The sequence below is a fragment of the Phalacrocorax carbo genome, chromosome 12, assembly GCF_963921805.1.
Source record: "Phalacrocorax carbo chromosome 12, bPhaCar2.1, whole genome shotgun sequence".
In the NCBI taxonomy this organism is placed as follows: domain Eukaryota; kingdom Metazoa; phylum Chordata; class Aves; order Suliformes; family Phalacrocoracidae; genus Phalacrocorax; species Phalacrocorax carbo.
This window is the reverse complement of record NC_087524.1, coordinates 8867033-8880047: the sequence shown is the minus strand read 5'-3', so window position 1 is coordinate 8880047 and position 13015 is coordinate 8867033. Positions and strand designations below refer to the sequence as shown.

Below are 13015 nucleotides of genomic sequence, written 5' to 3'. Positions count from 1 at the left end.
CCCGCTCCTGTGGGGGCGTCACTGCCATCACCCGCAGCCCGTGCCAGCGGCCACAGCCTCCTCCCACAGACACCCCAAAGACCCACCCTGCTGCCTTCCTCCCCACACCCCCATGGTGCAGCGCTGTCCCTGCTCACCCCAAACGCAGGGAGACCCGAGTTTAACTGCCCAGGGCTGCTCCAGTCCCTGCAGAGGACAGGACCCGGCAGAGGGGATGAGCCACGTGCAGCAAGGACACACTGCATCACAAAGTCCCCAGAACTGCAGCATGATGGGGGGCATTGACCCACAGCCCAAACAGGCTCCCCCCAGCACAGACTCTGCTACAGTTTGGTGGCAGTTAAGGCAGCTTTTATTCCCAGCAAGTGAGTCACATCTTCTCCAGCACTTCAGGAAAAACCCTCATTCCCCAAGTGCAGCTGCCAGGCCAGGGATTGGACACCCTCCCCAAAGGCACAACTACCCCTCCATGGCCCCTGGGCCCAATGATGGCACCTTTGCAGGGATGCAGGTGATGGGGTGCTACCAGGTGAAACCCAAACAGGCAGTGGCGCTGGAGAGGATGGTGAAATCTAGCCCAGGAGGCTCTGCCAAATCCCTGCAGCACTTTGCTGCACAACTTCAACACAAACGTGGCAGCCTGGTGCTCACTCCCTGCCTGCCTTGTCCTATCAGCCGATGAAAAGCACACTCAGGCAAACAAGTGCTTCCCGTGCACCCCAAGTGTTCCAGATAAGTGACTCACCAAAAACAGAACACAGTATTTATAGCCTGGGTGCAATCTCCTTCTCCGGGAAGCACACAGGAGCCTGGTCACTAGCTCTCCAACACAGAGCAGTGCAGAGCTGAGCACTCCGGCTCATGGTGGTCTCCGGCCCACTTCCTGGCTGGGCCTTCGGATACCTTCCCAATCAGATACAAACACACACCACAGCCAAGGCTGCTTCATCAAGCGCTGGAGCAGCAGCCCAGGAAGAGGAATGCAGTCGAAGGCCGAAGGCAGTGCAGATGGGCTGGCAATGGGATGACGTTCCAAGCTTTGGCAGAGTGGAAAATAAGATAACCTCCAAGCATGATGCTGGCCAAACTGTGTCCAGCTGGACCAGTGACAGAGGCAAGCACCCAGATTCCCGCTTTCAGAAGTTCTGGCCTGGGACCGGTATCTCTGTCCACACTGAAGTACCTTGCTCACCCACCCAGGCACTTACAGCTCCCACTGATTAACATGCCTTAAATAAACTGCACTCTGTGCCATCTCTGTGTCTAAATACAGACCAGTGTCAAACTGCAAGCACCTGTATTTAAAATCCACAGCTCTACTTTATGCATTTCTTGCAGGGTTGGGGGGGAGTGGACACAACTTTATGAAACTTCTGGCTCTATAGCTGCTGGTCCCAGGCAGGCACGACCAGCACTCTTCCGTCATTTCACAGGAGATGGCTCCTAACTGAGCAGAGGTTTCCAGGAAGGAAAGTTGTCTTGTAGCCAGGAAAGACATTACTTTGGCCAGAAAGAATATCACATGCCATGGGCTGGGCTGGCAAACCATCTCAAGCACATGGCCAGTGATCATTAGCTGAATGACACTGGTACCTGCAGTGCTGGTGTGGAGCGAGCACCTCACACTACATGGGAAGTAAGCAGATGCAGGAATTGTTGGGGGGAGTAAAGTTTCAGGTAACTTTCAGTTCGATGCAGGTGAGCAGGCGAGCGTTCTGGAGCAGAGACGTGGATGGGGGCACATGAGAGGGGCCCACATGCTCAGAAACACGAACTCCACACATATTCCAGCTGACATCCAGCACCATCCAGATATAGGTCTGAACCCTGGGGTCCAGAGGGGAAAGGATGCTTGGATGCCCTCAGGGCCAGTCAAGATATCCTTGTGCCTTCAGCCGTGCTTCATTTCAGCAAGTGACTCAGCTGGTCCTGTAGATTTGATGACTGCTCAACACTGGGGACCAAGCAAGAAGAGGTTCCCTGTGAGATCCGCTCCCCAGACTGTACTGTGCTGCCTGCACCCAAGGGACCAGAACAGCTCTAGCACTGACACCACAGAAAAAATAAACCCTGGGGTTCCCCAACCCACCTCTGTGTTCCCCACAAGGCACACCTCATTTTGTGCACCCATAAGCAGGCAGCTCTCCTCTACTCCACCCTCATCTCCTGTCACAAATGACCTCATAGGCTCTATTGTGGTAACGAAACAAATAGAAGTTTTGGTATAAATCATCCCTTCACCTAAATTCTCATCTCTACACAGTACTGAAACACCATCCCGCTGGGCCAGCATCTTCTTCACAGGCAGCTGCAAAAACCTTTTAGCTCTGTTTCCCACCCCTACTCCAACACTTTTCCCTTTCCATCAACCCACACACATCCCCCTCCCCAGGTCCTCCTGGCATGCCTTCAGCTGGGTACTCACTTCTTCTGAATTGCTTCCTGCCTAGATGAAAAAGGGGAGAAAAAGAGCATTTAAAAAACAAAATCTCAGCAGCAGGGTTCATGTTATATTGAAGAAAAGGGACTTGATCAAGGGCTCAGGAGGTCAAAACCCTGGTGTCTTTCTGTGTTACATCCTGAGAGGACAGCAGCGGCACTAGCTTCTCCCCTAGCCCTAGATGCATCACACTTTCACAGGTGATGTGGTGCATGGCAAATAGGAAGCAAAAATCTCAGCTCCCACCCCAAAACAGCCTGTGCTGTACCAGTGCAGCTGGAAAGGGCTGAAAAATTCCAGCTCCAGCCCATCTTTGAGGAACCAGGCAAGAGGGATTGGCCTGAGCAGGCTCCATGCAAAGTCTTTAAGAAGGGAAAGGGATCAAGGGATCCACTCAGCTCCCCACAGAGAATATGGTGTCCCCTACTTACTGATACTGTAGATGAGTGGTTATTATGGCCATTTTCCTTAAACTCTGTGGAGAACAAGACAAAGAATGAGTGTCTGATGGGAGCAATTCAGCAGAATCACAGAGCAAGCTGTCCCAATGCCCCGGGGAGCTCCCCCAGCACGGCCATCACTGTACCACCGCACTGCCTCCAGAACACCCACACCGGTGTCTGTCAGCAATGGCACACTCCCCTCTTCTCTCCCATCAAGACGCACTCTCAACTAAATGCTTCGTTTCAGCCTACGGTCCCTCGTGCTTTCTGGCAGAGAAGGCACAGCTTAAGGGCTGGCTTGTGTTGCAGGATGCCAGAAGGCCAGTGGCACACGCGGGTTTGTGGAAGCAGTAGATTACTCTAGTCGTCAGCCCTGCTGCCCGAACTCATGTATTTCATTTCAGGGCTCCAGTAACACTGCTGCATCCCCATTCTTACAACCCTCCTCTCTTCCTGCCCACTAGAAACGCTACTGCTCTAGAAGATAAACAGCTTACATCTTCTGAGTGCAGGATGGCATCTTCTTGCATCACCATGTTTCTAGCAGCCTGACCCAGGAGCTGAAAACGAAAGCACAGAACAGACCGGGAGGGTCTGTGTCTCCCGTAAATCTTGTGACAGCTGCTCAGCAGACTCACACACAAGACTGGCACCCCGGGGGGACCGGGTGGCACAGTGCGAGGCTTGCCGGGAGCACCGTGGTGCCCTGCCCACCCCACACAGGCTTTGGGAGAGCCTGAGGCGTCGTTCTGGTCTGTCACTCCGGTGGGATGCCGTGGGGTAAAGGCAGCCCCCCGCCTCCCCAGCGCCGCCAGTGCGCAGGCAGAGCCGGGGGTGCTGGCACTCGGGGCCCAAGAGCCCCGCGGGGGTGCCCACTCTGTGCCGCCCCCCCGGACTTCAACTCCCAGCATACCCCGCCTCCCCGTGACTACAACTCCCAGCATGCCCCGGTCCGGCCGCCCCCCCCCGGCGCCGCCCCCCAGCCGCCGGCGGGGCCCCGGTTCCCCGGCCACCCCGCCCGGCCCGGCCGACGCCCCCGACTAGTGGGGGGCGGAGCTGCCGCCGACCCCGGCTCCTCCCCGCAGGCCTCGCTGCCGCGCTGCATGCCGGGCCCTGTAGTCGGCCGCCCAGCTGTGCCCGCCGCTCACCTCGGCGCTGCGGGAGCCCTTCAGCACCTGCTTGGTGAGGGCGATCACATCCGTGCCGCAGCTCGTCACCTTCTCGGTCAGGAGCCCCTTCACCGAGTGCCCGAAGCGCGCCTGGGCCTCCGCCGCCGCCCCCGCCGCCATCTTACCTGCCCGCGCCCCGCCCCGCCCCGGCGAGCGCCGCTACGGTGCCTGCCGGGGGCCAGAAGAGCTGGGAAGGCGCAGGGCCCACGGGCGGGTGGGGGGATCTCCGCGGAGGGGCCGCCTCTGCTCGGGGCTCTTGTACCCCCATGGCTTCCCCTAGGACACCCCAAACTCGGACACCACCCTGGGCACGGACACCCCGAGGGGCTGCCCAGCCCTGACCGGTGCTGCCCAGTGCTGACTAGCGCTGACCGGTGCTGACCAGCACCACCCAGTGCTGACCGGGGCGGCCCAGGGCTTCTCAGCACTGCCCAGGGCTCACCAGTGCTCACCAGTGCTGCCCAGTGCTCACCAGTGCTCACCAGTGCTTGCCAAGTGCTCACCAGTGCTCACCAGTGCTCACCAGTGCTGACCGGGGCTGCCCAGGGCTTCTCAGCACTGCCCAGGGCTGCCCAGTGCTCACCAGTGCTCACCAGTGCCTGCCCAGTGCTCACCAGTGCCCCCAGTCCTGTGTTGCCCGTCCCCTCCTGGGCATGTCGAGGGGGTCCCAGGCTGGGGTCAGACCCCAGTGCCCCACCAGTCCCCAGATGCGTTCATGGTACCCAAGGGAGACCCTGAAGGCTCAGCCACCCCCACACCCTTCACCTGCTGTATGGACAGAGCCCCAAGGACGGATCTGGCCCTTCAGCCCGCTGGACATGGCTCCCCCACAGCCAGCCGGCATAGCCATGGCCCCGCTGCCCTCTCCCCCTGCCGGGTACCCAGCTGCAGAGCTGGCTGCAAGCCCAGAGCCCTGTTCCCCCCCTCCCCGTCCCGATAAGGAGGCGAGCCCTCCTTGGGATCAAGGCAATGACCCCACAGCCACTATAAAGTCTCCCTGTGCTGCTGCAGCCCTGCAGCTGGCCCCACCATGCCGCTGCTAGGCACCCTGCTGCTGGCCCTGGCCCTGCTCTGTGCCTGGGTGCTGGTACACCAGCGAGCCGCCACAAAAATGGGGACAAGGACAGGGACGGGTCCAGGGCGCCCACGGAGCCTGCCAGCCCTGCCGCTAGTGGGGAGCCTGCTGCAGCTGGCCGGGCACCCCCAGCTCCACCTACGGCTCTGGCACCTGCAGGGCCGCTACGGCAGCCTCTACGCCCTCTGGATGGGCTCTCACTATGTGGTGGTTGTCAACAGCTATCGGCATGCCAGGGAAGTGCTGCTGAAGAAGGGGAAGGCTTTCGCTGGACGGCCGCACACCGTGAGTTGGTGGCAGGTTTTGGGGGACCCCCTCCCACTGTGGCGTGGGGTGTGAGGTGGGGAATGCTCTGGAGAAAGGCACTGGCACCCAGCAGGGTCCATCTCCTCTCCCCATCCTGCCTTGAGCAAGGCAATGGCAGGGGTAGCCCCTCTCTGCCCTGTTCCCCAGGGTGAATCCTGCACATCCTCCATCCTAAGGGTGCTCGTTCGTGCCCAGGGCTGGCTGGACCTCAGGGCTTGGGGATGTGGGGTCAGGTACCACCAGGCTCCCTGCACCCCCTAAGTTTCCTGGGCACTCCAGCCCCTAACCCTGGTGTCTGTCCCCAGACCTCTCCATCGGTCCTTGGTGGGGGGAGGGGGGAGTAAAGCTCATGGCCTGGGCTTTGCCTGCCAGTGCCAACCACCACCCCTGCTGGACTATCCCTGGGATGACATGACCATCCATCCCCCAGCGTCGCTCCTTCCCAATGCACGGCCCTGTGGAGCTGCCCTGCAGTGGGGTGACCCCAGGGCTGCCTTTCCCACAGGTGACCACGGACCTGCTGTCCCGGGGGGGTAAGGACATCGCCTTTGCCAGTTACAGCCCCCTCTGGAAGTTCCAGCGCAAGCTGGTGCATGCGGCCCTCTCCATGTTTGGGGAGGGCTCACTTAGCCTTGAGACGATCAGTAAGTGACTCTGCCGGTCCCCGGGCTCCCTCCCAGCTCTGTCTCCCTTCTGCACTTGATCAGGGCTGGAGTTTTCCTTTCTCCATGCTCTGATCCCCTGGTAATCAAGGGGAGACTCATTGGCTCAGCCCAAACCTCCCAGCACCCCTCTAGTTTGCCTAGCAGGGGCTTGGTCCCTCTTTGTCCATCCCCAGTACTTTACCAACACCTCTCCCTGTGCATTTTCTACCCTGAGCTGTGGCTCCCCTCGCTTACAGCTGGGGAAACTGAGACATGGAGCCAGCTCCTGGCACGTGGGCTCCCCACTCCACCCAGGAGGAGCATCAAGCCTCACACAGAGACTTTCCTGCGTACTTCCATCCTCTCTGCTCCTCCCCAGAATCCAGTATTGTCCCTTCTGACCATCCGAGACCCTCAGGGCTCAGCCCTGGCTGGGGGGTTTTCTCTGCAGATTGCACACCCTGAATGAGTGGGGGACCCCTCCTTCCAGCCCCCAGCTGCCCCCTCCACCCCCTCGGCTTCACCATCACCCCCTCACCTGCCTTTCCTTTCCACCCCAGTCTGCCGGGAGGCTGCATCCCTGTGCGAGACACTCAGCGCTGCACAGGACACAGCCCTTGACGTGGCCCCTGAGTTCACACGGGCCGTCACCAACGTGGTCTGCTCCCTCTGCTTCAACTCCTCGTACCGGCGTGGGGACCCCGAGTTTGAGGCCATGCTGGAGTACAGCCAGGGTATCGTGGACACTGTGGCCAAGGAGAGCTTGGTGGACATCTTCCCCTGGCTCCAGGTAAGCAGGGACACAGGGACTGGCTGTTCCTCTCACCTTGAATGAGACGAAGGAGCTGAGATGTGTTGTGCAGGAGAGGACTACCCGACCCCCCAGGGTTAGGAGGGTCCCCCAAGGTCCCCCAAGGGCCAGTACCCTGGTGGGCACGGAGCAACTGCCTGGGGGCCTGCAGAGGCTGGGCTAAGCTGGAGGCCTTTGCTGTAATGTGGCTTTTCTCCCCCAGATCTTCCCCAATAAGGACCTGGCCCTGCTGAAAAGATGCCTCAAGGTCCGGGACCAGCTGCTGCAGCAGAAGTTCACCGAACACAAGGTGCTAACAGGGCCAGGAGAGGGAAATGCTCGGGAGCTGCAGGGTGCTGTAGCTGGGGTGGAGGGGACTCTGCCGAGGCCAGCCCAGCTCATGTGTGTCCCCTGGCAGGAAGCCTTCTGCGGGGACACCGTGAGGGACCTCATGGATGCCCTCCTGCAAGTGAGGCTCAGTGCCAAGAACGGCAGCTCTCCGGCACCAGGGCTGGAGTTGACTGACGACCACCTCCTCATGACTGTGGGGGACATCTTTGGGGCTGGCGTGGAGACCACCACGACTGTGCTCAAATGGGCTGTGCTCTACCTGCTCCACTACCCCGAGGTAGGGTCTGCACCCTGCGGTGGGGGGGCCCGGTCTCCCTCTGACACCAGGGACATTGTGGGGAGCTTTGAGGAAGGCAGGTGCAGAGAGAGGTGTTAGGCTTTGTGAATAAGCAGGATCAGGCTGTGGGCATTTTACTTCTGCCCTGCCCAACCTGCCAGGACGTGCTGGTGATGCTGGGTCTACGCTGCTGCCACGGTGAGCCCCCACCCACAGGGCACCTTCCTCCCTGGGCTCCCACCCCAGCCCTTGCTCCCCTCCCAGGTCCAGAGGAAGATCCAGGAGGAGATGGACCAGAAAATCGGCCTGGCACGTCACCCCCAACTCAGCGACCGCCCACTGCTGCCCTACCTGGCGGCCACCATCAGTGAAGTGCTGCGCATCCGACCCGTGTCCCCCCTGCTCATCCCCCACGTGTCCCTTGCCGACACCAGGTGAGACCCCACAGGGCACAGCCAGGACATGGGCAAAGACAGCGGGAGGGAGCGACCGTCTCACTGTGCGTTCGCCTTGCAGCATCGGGGAATACTCCATCCCCAAGGGCGCCAGGGTCATCATCAACCTCTGGTCCATGCACCATGACGAAAAGGAGTGGGACAAGCCTGAGGAGTTCAACCCTGGTGGGTTGGGTGCTCCCTGTCCTCCTCGTGGGGCAGCGGATGGCAGGGTGGGCGCAGCAGTGGGGAGGCTTGGTGGTGGGAGGTCAGATCCTGCTCCCCCTGGGCTGGGACACTCTCTCTGCTCTTGCATCTCATGGGATGAACATCACAAATGTGATAAACTCAGGCAGGCCTCAGGCAGAAGGGGCTGATCCCTGCCGATGCCGATGGTGCCCCTTCCCCTTGCAGGCCGCTTCCTGGATGAGCAGGGCCAGCACATCCACTCACCCTCGCCCAGCTACCTGCCGTTCGGGGCCGGGATCCGCGTCTGCCTGGGTGAAGTCCTGGCCAAGATGGAGCTCTTCCTCTTCCTGGCCTGGGTGCTGCAGAGGTTCACGCTCGAGTGTCCCCAGGACCAGCCCCTGCCCTCGCTGGAGGGCAAGTTTGGTGTTGTGCTGCAGGTGCAGAAGTTTCGAGTGAAGGCTAGGCTGCGGGACGCCTGGCGAGCCTCGTGACGGGGACAAGGCCTGGATCCCAGGCACCGGTGGGATGCGATGGGATCACAGAGGCTATGCCCTGCCTGCCCCATGGATGTGGGGTTGTCTGGATAAAGCTGTTTCCGACGCAGCATGGCTCCAGCTATTTTTTGGACAGGCAATGGAGGTCAGGGGGAGGTGGGAGGGTGCCTGAGATATATAGTGACAACACAACTTCATGTGAGCACTGCGCTGAGCTGGGAGGCCATGGCCTGTCTGCGGGGCTGCTAACGTGAACAGCCTCTTCACCCCACCAGAGGCAGCCATGAGCCATGGAAACCAGCCACCCACAGAGCTGGTGGGTAGAGAAGGGCCCACCCCAGCCACGTAAGGGGGAAAAAGTGATCACAGGGCAGTTTGGGGGTTAGGGATGCCCAGGCTGTGGTCAGGTCACCCCGTGGCTGTGACCCCAGGTGGGTTACCCTGGCTGGCCCCTGCCTTAGTTTCCCCACTGGGAGCAGGGAGAATGAACGTGACATGGGCTGGGAGCTGAGCCTGCTATGGGGCAGGGAGAGCTCCCCCAGCCCTGCCTTCCCCAGCCCCAGCCCAGGACTGCATGCCCCTGCCGGTGGGACCCCTGCCTGCTCCTTGCGGGGAAAAAGAAGAAAACAGCTTGGAGAATCCTGCAGTTTTAGCTCCCACTCAGCTTCCTCTCCCGTGGTACACCGGCACACACACTGCTGCCAGCACGTGCAGGTGTATGCACAGGGCTGCCTCCACACACATATACTTACAAGCACATATATGCAAATAAAAGCACAGGGATGCATTTAAGCCTGCTGACGTATGCATATACATGCGCATATGTGCTTGTATGCACACATGCATACATGTACTTGTGCACACACACAGCCCCTACCAGATGGGACATGAGCACCTTGTAGGGCCACAGGGCTCTCTGACCCGGTCCTGTGTGTGAGCCGCTGTGGGGGGAGGCGCAGGCAGCCCCAGCTCCGGCCGAAAGCAGGGGGCTCCCATTGCTTAGGGACATGGAGGAGCACCCAGAGGTGCTTAGACCCCATGGGTGATGGTCAGCTATGGGCCCCCCAGGCCCAGTGCGTGGGCACCACAGAGTGGGGGGCTGCTGACATTCATTGCGCAGCGATGTGGCATCTCCCGCCTGCACGGAGTCCCAAGCATCAATGCTCACTGTCTGGCTGGATTATGGCCGTCACTTTGAGCAGCATAACCTTCCTGTAATGCGAGGGGCCCTGTTTGCTTTCGCCAAAAACCACCATGCCATGGAGGGAAGCATGCAATCGGGTTTCTGGTTCTCTATTACTTGACCTCTTAATATTTAACTAAATAGCAACACAGCTATGGCTCAGGGCACCTGGAGGAAAAGCAGCCGGGGCAGAGGGGAAAGCCCCGCACAGCCCCGGCATGGTGCGGCACACCCAGCCCTGAAAAACCCCACATTTTTGCCCTTTTCTATTTCCCCCTGCCCTCTCTCTTGCTAGCAGGCAGGAAAACTCACATAAAACCCCACCACCACTAAACTTTCTACTCCCTGAGTCAAAGTGTACGTTTTCTTTCAAACTGCCAGCACTTTGCTTTCACCCAGCCTCCTCACCACTCAGCATCTGATGTCAAATGGGTCCCATCAGCCACACCTCGGCATGGGGATGATGAAAGCAATGCATCTGCAGCCCAGCACAGTGCCGGGAGCACCTTCCCTCCTCCCAGTCCATTATGGTGGGGGCTCAGGGTGGCAGGGAGGAGCTGGAAGAAGAACCACTGTGCACATGCCTGCCCCAGGGGCAATTCTTGGCGTGATTTGTGCAGTTGACCCACCAGAAGCTGGGCAGAGGGGAGTGCAGCAGGAGCCCAGCCCCGCCGCTGCTGCATAGTCTCTGCTGACTTGTGCAAGGCTGAGCCCTCCACCTCTGCCAGCACAGGTTGAAGCTGGATGGGTATGGGGGACTGGGCTCACCGTGGGTTTGGGGAAAATTTGGCTGAACACGATGCTCTGGGCTTCCCCATGGACTGGTGCCTCCATGCCAGCCTGGTCCTTCCCGTGCCCCGGATCCTGTCCCTGGCAGCACATGCCGGCTGGGAGGCTCCTCTTCAGTCTCTTGCAGTCACCAGTAAGTGCAGCATGCTGATGCCTCCAGGAGAACCAGCCCAGGACCTCCAGCACCTCTGTGCCCCTTTGCCAAGGCACCGTGTTTGCTCTTGGCAAGGGAAGGGAATTTCTCCTTGCCAGAGTCAGCACGGGGCTGGCACATTGTGCACGTTGCTGTTGCCAAGGCACTCACAGCAAGGCGCATGCACGCACAGCAAGCGCTCAAGGCTAGCGTGTACCTTGAGGGAGAAATGGGGACTTTGGGATTGGGGATGTTTCCAAACCGGAGAACATCTCCAGCCACGGATGCTTGCGCAAAGCTCGCACTCCTGTTCACCAGGGCTGGCACATGCTGACCCTAGGCCTGGAGACCAGCCACATGCTGCAAACCCCGTCATGCCGAGCCTGGCCCCACTGCGGGGTGTCTTGCCCCTGCCCCAGCCCATGTCCTGCGAACCAGCCGACGAGCAGAAGATGCCGCCGCGGGGGGTTCAGTGCCCAGTACCAGCTGCCTGGCACTTTGTGAGCTGGTAAACAGCCGCCGGCATGGCTGCTCCCCGCTCTGGGAACAGGCAGAGACGCTGCTGAATCATCTGGCTGGTATTTATGTCCTGACAGCTGCTCCGGGGCCATGCCGCCGCGCCCAGCCCTGACCCCACCAGACAGCTTCACCTGGGCTGCTGGCAGCGGGGCAGCGCTGGATCTGGCCCGTGGTGGCCCCCTCTCTCCTCCTGCCCCCCTGAGACCCAGGACATGCAAATCCACCACCTTGGACAAGCCCTTTGGCTTCATCCAGACCTGGCACTGGGCAGCCCAGTGACTGGAAAACTGGGGGGATGAGGCGACCTTGCCCACAGGAGAGTCGGGGAAGACCTTGGCCTCTGCCACCGGGTTTCAGCCAGCCAAGCACAGGCAGCCACTGGGAATGCCGAGGCTTTTGCTGCTGAAATAATCCTGCTGCTGTAACAACCTGGGCAACGTTGGGTCCCTGCCCTCCCTCTGGGGCCGCTTGGGGTCTTTGAACTGGGGAAATGAGGACAGGAGGGAGTGGTGCTTGAGGGCTCGAAGGGCAGCTCAGGGGGGTTGGGAACCAGTGGCTCCATCTCCCTGTGGCAGAGGGGGTCTGCAGGACAGGAAACAGTGAGTGGAAAGAAATAAGCTTTTTCATTCATGGCTGTTCCCACACTGTAGCCCAGGTACTCCAAGAAGCAGAGGCCCAGCTCGCCGAGGTGGGACCTGAGGGCACCAGGCAGAGCAAGCCCAAGCCTTTCCGTCACACAAACTCGTTTTGGGGGGCCCAGCCACTCCCACAGCACTCGGCTGACCCAGCTGTGCTATGGGGCTCCGCTCAGGTGCCCTCCAAGTTTGAGGGGCTTCACTTTGCACCCGGCACTGGAAGGCCCCGGGCTGTGCCGGAGAGCTGCAGCCGGCACAGGAGGTGTGAGCAATGCTCGAAATACCTGCGGGCTCTGCGGCGGGCATGGCGCCAGGCGAGCTGAGTAAGCACAAACTTCAGGACACAGCTGTTCGCCGGCTGAAAACAAATCGAGAAACAACCTGGCAGGCTGTGACCAACCCCCCCCCCCCCCCCGCCCCCGGCACAGAGATTGCAGCGCTTGCACCACCGCTGAGACGGCCCCAGTGCGGGAACCAGCTCCATCTGATAAAAACAGATCTGTGCTATAAGAGGGGGGGGGGAACCAGCTCTGATGAAGAAAGGTGACTCATCCCAGCCTTTCCCAGGCTGCCTTCCATGGGATGCCGGGGGGCTGCCAGACTGCCCCCATTTCCCAGCCCGGTCTGGGCTTTTCCTATATAAACAAAAGAAAAAAAAAAAAAAAGGTGGGGAAAACCTCCCTGGGATGTGTTGCACAGGGAGGGCGAGTGAGGGCCGGAAGGCAGTAGGTTTCGGGGGGAGGCAAGGGGTGTTTATTCACCAGAGCAGGACCATGCCCCGGCACCCTTCCAAGCTCTGCTGGGAGCAGGTCACCGCAGGACAAGCCTGGCCAGGGTGTGCAGAGGAGAGGATCTTTGGCTGTGGGAGCCCAGGCTGTGCGGCCAGGAGGCAAGCATGACCCAGGCTCTCACCACTGATGCATGTCCCCAAGCAGCGTGGGATGCCCAGGGAGCCCAAAGCTCCTATTGCCCTGCGGCACTGCCTCATGCTTTCAGCAGAGTCTGCTCATTTTGCTTCTGTCCTGGAGGCTTGCTCAGATTTCCTGCCCAGGAAGTTTTCAATGACTACTTGTAACACAGATGCTTAACTGCACCTCAGCTTTCCTTAGCCTCGAGTGAGGTGGGTATGAGCCCTGAGAGCAGG

The 13015-nt window shown here is 60.1% G+C and overlaps 2 protein-coding genes across 5 annotated transcripts; one reads left to right on the top strand and one right to left on the bottom strand.

Moving 5' to 3' along the window:
* Window positions 1–1300: 1300 nt before the first annotated feature.
* BORCS7 (BLOC-1 related complex subunit 7) lies at window positions 1301–4395 on the bottom strand. Of its 2 annotated transcripts, none has more exons than XM_064464065.1 (5): window positions 4032–4395; window positions 3381–3443; window positions 2872–2915; window positions 2426–2446; window positions 1301–1929 (listed from the first exon to the last, which is right to left on the bottom strand). In XM_064464065.1, the coding sequence occupies exons 1-5, from the start codon at window positions 4170–4172 to the stop codon at window positions 1920–1922; spliced, it is 279 nt and encodes a 92-aa protein (XP_064320135.1). In that variant the 5' UTR covers window positions 4173–4395; the 3' UTR covers window positions 1301–1919. The 2 variants fall into 2 exon arrangements, with proteins under 2 accessions (XP_064320135.1, XP_064320134.1); XM_064464064.1 differs by having other exon boundaries at window positions 1301–1954; window positions 4032–4367.
* A 359-nt stretch (window positions 4396–4754) lies between these two features.
* On the top strand, window positions 4755–8721 carry LOC104051271 (steroid 17-alpha-hydroxylase/17,20 lyase). Of its 3 annotated transcripts, none has more exons than XM_064464053.1 (8): window positions 4755–5412; window positions 5939–6077; window positions 6638–6867; window positions 7091–7135; window positions 7286–7495; window positions 7742–7929; window positions 8012–8115; window positions 8344–8721. In XM_064464053.1, exons 1-8 carry the CDS (start codon window positions 5083–5085, stop codon window positions 8607–8609), a joined length of 1512 nt encoding a protein of 503 aa, XP_064320123.1. In that variant the 5' UTR covers window positions 4755–5082; the 3' UTR covers window positions 8610–8721. The 3 variants fall into 3 exon arrangements, with proteins under 3 accessions (XP_064320123.1, XP_064320120.1, XP_064320122.1); XM_064464050.1 differs by having other exon boundaries at window positions 4759–5412; window positions 7091–7177; XM_064464052.1 differs by having other exon boundaries at window positions 4763–5412; window positions 7091–7177; window positions 7760–7929.
* Window positions 8722–13015: the final 4294 nt, after the last annotated feature.

Bases quoted from the DNA above. Each gene is read 5' to 3' on its own strand.
- LOC104051271 (XM_064464050.1), top strand. From the start codon at position 5,083: ATGCCGCTGCTAGGCACCCTGCTGCTGGCCCTGGCCCTGCTCTGTGCC. The intron at 6,078-6,637 runs GTAAGTGACTCT...TTTCCACCCCAG, and splicing joins ACTTAGCCTTGAGACGATCA to TCTGCCGGGAGGCTGCATCC. The intron at 8,116-8,343 runs GTGGGTTGGGTG...TTCCCCTTGCAG, and splicing joins GCCTGAGGAGTTCAACCCTG to GCCGCTTCCTGGATGAGCAG.
- BORCS7 (XM_064464064.1), bottom strand. From the start codon at position 4,172: ATGGCGGCGGGGGCGGCGGCGGAGGCCCAGGCGCGCTTCGGGCACTCG. The intron at 3,444-4,031 runs GTGAGCGGCGGG...TTTCGTTTTCAG, and splicing joins AGGGCTCCCGCAGCGCCGAG to CTCCTGGGTCAGGCTGCTAG. The intron at 2,916-3,380 runs GTAAGCTGTTTA...TGTTCTCCACAG, and splicing joins CCATCCTGCACTCAGAAGAT to AGTTTAAGGAAAATGGCCAT.